The 9,968-nt window shown below is 36.5% G+C and overlaps 1 protein-coding gene across 1 annotated transcript; it reads left to right on the forward strand.

The window, feature by feature from the left end:
- The first annotated feature begins 9,029 nt into the window (after positions 1 to 9,029).
- On the forward strand, positions 9,030 to 9,968 carry LOC139040890 (olfactory receptor 5W2-like). Its single transcript, XM_070488608.1, has one exon. The coding sequence runs from the start codon at positions 9,030 to 9,032 to the stop codon at positions 9,966 to 9,968; it is 939 nt and encodes a 312-aa protein (XP_070344709.1).

The raw sequence follows: 9,968 nt of genomic DNA on the forward strand, positions 1-9,968 counted from the left end.
ATGCAAAGAATAAAGCAGTATTTACATTAGTATTCCATTTGTAATGATTTATATTGGCTCTCTGTATCTGTGAAATTAAATGTAATCCTATTCTAAACACAATTTTAATAGTGGTCATTGCTGAGTAACTGAATGTTAGATTATCTTAATATATGTGCTAATAACTTAAGTTAAATGTTTACATTTTTCTCATTGTCATCAACAATTAATTCAATTATGAAAACCATAACAATACTTCAGGTTGACAAAATTATTCATTTTATTTTAGGTCGTTGTCAAGAAAGGAACATAGAGACACTCTTTTTTCTTCCTGAGAGGAGAGTGTAATGGGTTATACAGGTTTTTCATTTAGATCCCCTTCTCTAATTTTATATATCCCTTTAGTGCATAAAATGTGCTGAGTGTTATATACATCAGACATCATAAGAAGGAAACAACACAATAAAAAGAAGCAATTTGGGGCCGGCCTGGTGGCACAGCGGTTAAGTGCGCACATTCCTGCTTTGGCGGTCCGGGTTTCAACAGTTCTGATCTGGGGTGCGGACAAGGCACCGCTTGACAAGCCATGCTGTGGTAGGCATTCCACATATAAAGTAGAAGAAGATGGGCACGGATGTTAGCTCAGGGCCAGCCTTCTTCAGCAAAAAGAGGAGGATTGGCAGCAGTTAGCTCAGGGCTAATCTTCCTCAAAAAAATTAAATAAATAAAAAATAAAAACAAGCAATTTTCAATAAGTTAACTATCTTCAATTACTAATTGAACAGAGTTTTAAGACAAATAAAAATATTTCTTACTCTTAGATATCTTTCTTTATAATCTCAAATAATGTGCTTGTTGTTCATAGACGATTTCATACATTAAGACCTCTATATCACGAACCAAAGCCCTTCTACGCTTGATCTACTTTCTTAAAATACAGTAAATATATTCATATCTCTAAAACTAAACCTATGGGGCTGGCCCCGTGGCCGAGTGGTTAAGTTTGTGCACTCCGCTGCAGGCGGCCCAGTGTTTCTTTGGTTTGAATCCTGGGCGCCTACATGGCACTGCTCATCAAACCACGCTGAGGCAGGGTCCCACATGCCACAACTAGAAGGACCCACAACGAAGAATATACAACTATGTACTGGGGGACTTAGGGGAGAAAAAGGAAAAAAATAAAATCTTTAAAAAAAATAACAAAACTAAACCTATTCATGTTATGTAAAATTGGATTCACTGGCCATCTTCCATATATATGCTTAAGGAAAAAACAATATCCTTTACTATTTTTTCTATAAGTTTTTCTTTAAAAACACGGATTTAATAGACTTTAAAATGGTCAGAACAGCAGGATATTTTTGTGTTTGCTTCTGTTTCGTTTTTGTTTAAGAAAATAATCAAGAAGGGAGAGAGTTCAAAACAAAAGCTGGACTTTGAATTCAGACAGACTTGAGCTCAAATCTGTACACCAGTTTCCACCGCGATCTGATGTAGAGTGTTCCTGTGAAATTTTTGTAAGACGAAATGGCATTAATAGAAGAATTATTTATCATTAATTTATGTGGGAAACTTTTTTGAGCGTTCTCAGACCCAAAATAGTAACCCAACAAAATACTCAAGATAAAGCACAGATACTCACAGACACAGCTCAAAGCTATAACGCTTGATGCTGACGTGTCAAGAGTAGTTCCTTGGGAAGGAGATGGCGGCGCCGCTCTCGCTGCTCTGGGTGCCTGCCGCCTCCATAATGGCTCCCCGCAATACAAGTGCTGAACGCTGTTTTTGCTTTTTGCCTTTTTTCATTAAAGTAAAAATCCCCTTCAATTTCCTTCAAGTTAGTGTAAATAGGTATTAATATAGGTCTTTCGTAAAAGCAAAGTGGCCTAAAGTGATCCTTTGGATAGCAGGGGAAACCTGCACTATCATTTACTTGTTAGCTATGTGATCTTAGATTACTTAATCTTATTGAGTCTGTTTCCCCATCTCTTTAATATGGGATTAACATATGCATTATAAGGAAATATATATATATATCTGAGGTTAATGAAGAAAGCTTTAAGATCATACAAAGTCTATTAATTCCCCATCAGGGGTAAAATCCTTGCTGCTGTAAAAAGGTAGTATCGTTCATGACATTTTTGTCATGAAAAGAAGTCTCCAGTATGGATCCTTGTTGACTTTAGAGTCTGCCTACCTAATCCGTCAGATTCTAGTTGCAGATCTTAGTCTCAAGTCATATTACAAGCTCTCTACCCAGCGACCTTAGGACATACCTTTCCTGACCCTGCCTTCACTCTTAGAGTTGACTAGAGGTTACTTCATGGATTCCCATGCTAGCCATACCATTCTCATGTCCAAGCCAGATGCTTGAAACTGCTCTACTAATCTAAGTCCCAGAACCCACATGGCCAAGAAATGAGTTTAGATGATGAAACCCAGTGTACCATATTTTATTTTATTCTGTGTAGCCCTATCCCAAGACCATGGCTGAAATGGCACACTTAGCTGCGAAGAAACCAATATCTATGTGTTGTGCTGAAGCCATGCACTTTCTAGAACATTACCTGCTCAGTATTTGGGAAGAAGCATTTGGTTCTCGTCACCCTCAGGCTGCCATTCTGTTTTTCCCTATTGAAAGCTTAGGTTGGCCAGAGCCCTACCTCACCACAGATATGCGTAGGCAAAACTTTAAAGATAGTATTCACTGCAGTAAATGGAACTGTGATTTCAATTCATAAACCAGCGAACACTTTCACTATTACAAGGTCTTCCTCACTGGTTTATACTCTGTCTTGCTACTCTACGTCACTTTCAGATTTAGCACTTGCTCTACATTTTATAGCCAGATATTCTCTATGTGTCAGGCCCCAGTCACTGACCAAACTATCATCCTACCATTTGTAGATTCCATTTCCCATCTCTGGCTCTCAATATATAGCATCCCTCAGTAATTTGTGTAATGATTCAGTGTTATAGATCAGTTTTTTATCATTGCTCCTTATTTCTGCTCAGGCATTGATATCCCTAAACATAAACTCAACCAGTGATGACAACTAGATCTATGTATAATGAAACAAGCAACTAGCTCCATACTGGTGAAAAGCTCCTTAGCAACGTTTTAAAAATAAAACAGTAATAATTCTTACTAAATCAATAAGTATGTGGCTCTTTCTGATGAGGCAGCAAATTTAACCTAGGTTGAAATCTTCTGTAGAAACATCTATGAACTGGAGAAGCAATGACAGCATAATTGGGTCTGAATGACTACTCTCAACTCACTGTAACTGTGACCTTCAACAAATCACTTTTCCTCTTTGGGCCTCAGTTTCCACTTTGTCCAAAGCGAGGCTCAAAATAAATGTTCTTTATTAAACATCTAGCTACCATATTCTATACCTATGTTAATATAAATCTATCAATGCATATACTCATTTCTATTTGGGGTGATTAAAAAATAGCAGATGGGTGGGGATATATTCATATCAATGGAAAACATTACATCTCTAGGCCATTTGACCCCAAATAGAAGTGGCAATGATGGCTTATAGGTTGAGCATGAGTTGCAGGACCCTCAGAACCATCAAGCTGAACTCATTTAACTGCCTTTCTATTCTGCATTTTGACATTAAAAGACATCTCATAAAAGAGGATATCGAGGACTGGCCAAGTAGTGCAGTGGTTAAGTTTGCTCTTTCTGCTTTCGTGGCCCATGGCTTGCTCGTTCAGATCCCAGGTGCAAATCTACACACGACTTGTCGACTCATGCTGTGGTAGGCATCCCATATATAAAGTAGGGGAAGATGGGCATGGATGTTAGCTCAGGGCCAGTCATCTTCAGCAAAAAGATGAGGATTGGCGGCAGATGCTATCTCAGGGCTAATTTTCCTCAAAAAAACAAAAGTGGATATCCAACGTTATTAGTCACCAGGGAAGTAAAATACTATACATAATGGCTAAAATTAAAGTGGAAGACAACATTAAGTGTTGGTGAAGATGTTTAAAAGCCAGAAGACTCACACACTGAAAGTGTGATAGTGAAAGTGTAGATTGGCATACTTCGTAGAAAACTGTATGACTAAATATTTACTAAATCAAAATTTTGTGTACACTGGTACTCATAAATAATTTCAACTCCTTATTTTATAAGCAAGATAAACGAGTGTCTATCTTTATTAAAAGACATGTACAAGAATGTTCACACTAAAATTATTGGTAACAGGAAAAGGAAAAACAACTGCCTATCAACATGAAAGTAGGTAAATAAATAATGATATATTTGTACAAAAGAACACTATACAACAGTGAGATTGAATGTGTTGCAATTGCATCTATTCAACATGAATGGACAGCACAAGTGTTTGGCGTGGAATGAAGCAGTGCATACTGTATACATCCACTTTTGTGTGGGTAAGAAAATAGGAACTAATCTATCGTGGTAAAAGTCAAGAAAGAAAGTACTCCTTTAGAGTAGGAGATCAGTGACAAGAGAATGATGTAGAAGGCATTGTAGATTCTAGTAATATTCTGTTTCTTGGTCTGGGTCCTGGTTACAGGGGTATTTCTTTTTGTGGAAAACTTATCTAGCTGTATACTTATTTAACCACTCTCTATACGTGCATTAGATATCAAAAAGTTTTTTCAAAAGCAAAATTTATACACTATTAGTTTATAAGAAACTTCAGATCTTTCTTATTACAAAATTTCAACTGTAGTAATGTCTTATATTAAAGTTCAGGATATTTTTGTAAAATAAAAGGAGCAACTTTCATAAAATATTTCGTAGAATAACTATCTCTTTTGTTATTAGAACTTGCTGCTTTTTTTAAAATCAAAGATGTCTTCTTCAAGCCATGAGCGCTTCTAATATTGTTTGTAAGAATAAGGAGATTTAGTGAACCTGGTTTTCTTCGATACCATTATCAGAACTGAACTTATTCATAATGGCCCGTGACTCAGGGCTATACGACTATTTTCTGAAGGAAAGAGTTTATAAGTAGATAGATACCTATGTAGCATTATGTTTAGAGTTATCAGTGGCACCAGCTATTCTCTATTAAAACATAAATTCTTTGGGAAGTAAGTTAGGTTATCCAATTTTCAGCAGTACATTTCTACTCATGCTCTAGATTTAATCGGGAGTGAGAGTTAGACTACGTGGTCTGCAGGGGAAACCATGTTTATGAAAATAAAGTCTGAATCTTGCCTAAACAGAGTGTAGCCTGAAGAAATTTGGCATCCCTGGAGCCACGAAAGACCTGAGGGAAAATGAGTATGGAAAGGAATCAGAAGAAGGTGACCAAAGATGACTCTGTCTCTTTCAAATTTGCACCAGAGAAGTGGGCAATGGTAGTAAAGCTCTTAGGTACCAGGAATATGTCATTTTCTTAGGTTTACCTGATGGAAAATTATCGGCAATTAGTTAGGTGGTTTGAGACTTGCATCAACAATATCTCCCACAGGATTACATTCGGCATTTTAGTATTGGAGTCATTACATAAATAGCAGCAACACATTATGAAAAGGCATTAACAATTATCACTAAAATCACTTTTCCAAAAATTAAAAAGACATTAATTTCATTGGATTTTGCCTGAAGAGTAATCCGTCTTTATAGAAAGCAGCAGTAAACTCCATAACAACAAATTAGGCAAAGGCATGATTTGGAAACAAAAATAACTGCAAAATCTATGTTTCTGTTTATTCCAGGTGAGGTTTCAGAAGAAATATGAAACTACCTGAAAGATTTAAATGCATAACCTCTTACGTCTTGCACACCTTACTTCTGTTGTTTTTTACACAAATTTTGTATTTACAGATTTTGTGGTAATAAATTAACTGTATTAAGACTCAAGTTGTACAGCTTAATGTTCATGATTATTATACACTTTCTTGAAATATCAATCAACTGTAGGCATTTAAAGAACACATCCAACCGGCACTGGTAAAAGTAGAGCAATGATTCACACACAGGATAAAGTATTACTCAATAAATGGACAATACAGAGATTGTGGCCACAGCTTCCAGCTTGCACAACATAAAAGAGCACCAATTTCTTGATTTTCTATTTGGTTTCTGGAACTGTGCAATGCAGCTGCCCTCTTCACTTTCTTGTCCCACCGACATTATTTTCAAATGCCCAGCTAAAGAAAAATAAAACGGCTTAACTCCCAATATGCCAACCCTTTTATCCTCAGTCACTTTTGTGATTCTGCCTTGGTTTAGAAGTGGGAATTGAGTGCTCTCTCAGTTCTTCCATAAATATAGGAGTTCTTGGGTCATTAATTTTGTTAATTTTCAAATGTCACTTTAACATAAATACACTTTAGCATTGCATGAGATTATTTAAGAGAGCTATCTTTAAGACAAATTGTTTCATTGCACTATATTCAGGAATCTATTGTTAGCAATTTCTATGGATTCAAGTAAACAATGTGTATGGGACTAGAAGTTTCCATATCACCCTGCATTCCAACTTCTGTTTCATAGTATGAGGTTGTTAGAGACAACTCAGAACGCATGAGACACTATATGTAAACATGATAATGTGTGGTGATAATTAGATGGTATAAAACAACTGAGAATGGTAAAAAGGTCAAAAATGCCTTTATTTAAATTCAAATCTCTTTGCTCTGTAAGGCCATTTGTTAGAATCCATTTTAAAGAAACATCTGGCTACGATAAATTAATTAGGTATAATTATACACATATCAGAATTTTTATGGTATGAAGAACTGTATATAAACCAAGTGGCTATTAGCATCAGTATGTATATGTATATGAATATGTTTTTTTTTCTGGAATCATTTTTATTTAAAAAGTAAAAATCGGGGCCAGCCTGCTGGTGCAGCAGTTAAGTTCACATGTTCCACTTTGGCAGCCCTGGGTTCACTGATTCGGACCCTGGGTGCAGACCTACGCACCACTTGTCAAGCCATGCTCTAGCAGGCATACCCCATATAAAGTAGAGGAAGATAGGCATAGATGTAAACTCAGGGCCAGTCTTCCTGAGCAAATAGAGGAGGATTGGTGGCAGATGTTAGATCAGGGCTAATCTTCCTCAAAAATCCAAAAAAGTAAAAATTAAATAATATAGGAAAAAGTCAAGTTATCCCTAGGCAGTGTGAATACAGTCAGTCTTTTTACTGTTTTTACAAAATTTTGTTTGTAAAAATTTTTATTTACAACATAAATTTTATTTACAAAAAACTTTTTGTGTTTCATGGAGAGTGTTTGTGTATGTTTGTCTGTGTAAGTTTATGAGCATGAGTGGGTTGTGTATTTGTTTTGTAACTTATGGAATTAAAAGATAATGCTTACAAAGGAGTTGGTGAGCTAGAAATAAAATGCACTATTGACTGGAGTCATTTTATTATTGGCAAATAAGCACAGTATTAGGCACTAAGGCAGAGAGGGACAGAAGAAAAATTTTTCAAAATCTTCTGTATTTCTTTCATAATCACCCGCACTGTATGAAAGATCCGATGATAAGCCATATTAGTACATTTGTCACTTATTCCTGAGAGAGCAAGTGTTCAACACCCAGGGACCAGATCAAAGATGGTTATATAACTCAGGTCAGTCAGGAGACAATGCTAAACCCTCCCATAGACAGAACTGCATGCAACAAAAGAGTAGTTCTGAGCCAGGTACTAATGTTTTTTGTTGATTCTCTGATTTATATGTTATAGTTCCTTAGTTCTTTTATCCTTTCTTGACTGTAAGCGTGTTATAAAAGAAAATGAGGGTATGGAATATTCTACAACTTTTATTTCAATTACTTTTTTTGATCTATTTATATTATATTCATATATACATAGACAGCAGGGAGATGATAAAATGTAAGTATGGTTTCTGAAAACGGTTGGACATTTTTATCATTTTAAATATTTTCCCTGCACTTTTATATAGTTTTAAAAATATTTTTAGTTTTAAAGGAAAGCAATTTTTGAATGCTGCATCTTCAGGGACAGATATTAAAGTGAATTTAGGCCAAAGGTTTGGAGACTTGCACAATGATTGCTAGATCATTATTCATATATTCTTTTTCTGTTCTTCGTCTACCCTCAACTCCACTTTTCTTATATCCTCATAGAACAGAGAAGGTCATGTATGACATTATATACAACATAATTTGTTTGCGTAAAATATAGCAATGGAACATAGAATTCACTTGGCCTCCCAAGGACCACCATCTCTTTGAAACCAAAGGAAGGCAGATTTCAGAAACACGTAAGGGAAATGATGATTAAAGAAAACAATATAACAATATCACAATTTCTAGGGATTGGGGTGGGACACAGTTCAGATATGACTCTCTCTGACATCATGGGACTATGGACACATAAGGACTTTTATCATGTGTCCTACACATGTGATCTGCTGATGAATAGGTTCACTGGCTTCTGGTCATAGACTGTCTCTATCCCTTGTATATTGAGGCCGCCTAAGACCTGAGAGTTTAGTAGACAAGTGGAGTCATATTTTATCTAGGAACCTGCCATAGACATGCCTACTCTATAATATTGGATTATGAGGGAATAACAAAGGAATATATTTACTACCTGCACCTCTCACTTAAATATACTTCTCTATTACAGTATATAACAACATTCCTATGCCACTGAAAAAAATAACAAACTTGTCATAAGATGTGTGCTGTCTGGACGGATCAATTGCAAGAACCATTGTCTGGACCCTGAGGACATCAAATCTTAACATTAGATAAAAATAGCAAAAATGATCATACATAATACTTAGGTTAGTACGGAAACATACTGATTTAATTTTGATGAAATTTTCCCACAAACTCTCTACGGTGCTATACAAACGCAGGCAATGTTATTATAATTATTTTATTGATTTATACTAAATTGGATATATTTCCAGGAGAGTCAGTTTACCTAAAATAGACTTAGCATGATTTGCTGCTTTTTGTAGTTACTGAAAAATAGAAAGCACCAGCAGTTTAACTAGTAAGATAGTAAGATGATGTTACCCTCCACATCCTTTTATTTCTTTCACATCCAGGGATTTCCAGACCTGAATGATGGCTGTTGAGAACTGCACCGTGTTTACTGACTTCATATTCCTGGGGCTTTCTGACAGACAGGATGTGCAGCAGGGGCTCTTTGTGCTCTTTCTGCTGATTTATGGCATAACTTTGATTGCCAATCTAGGGATGATCTTGCTGGTCAATGTGGACGCCAGACTCCACACACCCATGTATTATTTCCTGAGCAATCTGTCATTCTGTGATGTCTGCTACTCCTCCACTGTCTCTCCCAAGATGCTGACTGATTTCTTATCTGAGCAAAAGAGAATTCCATATAGTTTATGTGCTATTCAGATGTATTCTTTCGGGGCCTTTGCAGATGTGGAATGTCTCATGTTGGCTGCCATGGCATATGACCGTTATGTAGCCATTTGCAATCCACTTCTTTATACAGTTGCCATGTCCAGGAGAGTCGGTACCCAGCTAGTGGCCATTGCCTATATTGTTGGATTGGTAGATTCAGCAATCCATACCTGTTGTACATTTCAATTGCCATTCTGCAATTCTAATATAATCAATCACTTTTTCTGTGACATCCCACCCTTACTAGCCCTGTCCAACTCAGATACATCCATCAATGAGATGATAATGTTCACTTTCATTGGCTGTGTTGTAGGGTCCAGCATTGTCACTGTCCTGCTCTCCTACAGCTACATCATAACTACCATCCTTAGAATGAACTCAGCTGAAGGGAGACAAAAAGCCTTTTCTACGTGTGCCTCCCACTTAACCGCTGTTGCTATATTTTATGGAACATTCCTGTTCATGTATTTCCGACCCAGTTCAAGATACTCCATGGGCACAGACAAAATGGCCTCTGTTTTCTACACAGTTGTCATCCCTATGTTAAACCCACTGATCTACAGCTTAAGGAACAAGGATGTGAAAGGTGTACTGAAAAAAGCAATTAACACTAAAGTATGTTCTGGGTGA

The sequence above is a fragment of the Equus asinus genome, chromosome 17, assembly GCF_041296235.1.
Source record: "Equus asinus isolate D_3611 breed Donkey chromosome 17, EquAss-T2T_v2, whole genome shotgun sequence".
NCBI classification, from domain to species: Eukaryota; Metazoa; Chordata; class Mammalia; order Perissodactyla; family Equidae; genus Equus; species Equus asinus.

Excerpts from the sequence above, each read along its gene's own strand:
- LOC139040890 (XM_070488608.1), top strand. The coding sequence starts at position 9,030 with ATGGCTGTTGAGAACTGCACCGTGTTTACTGACTTCATATTCCTGGGG.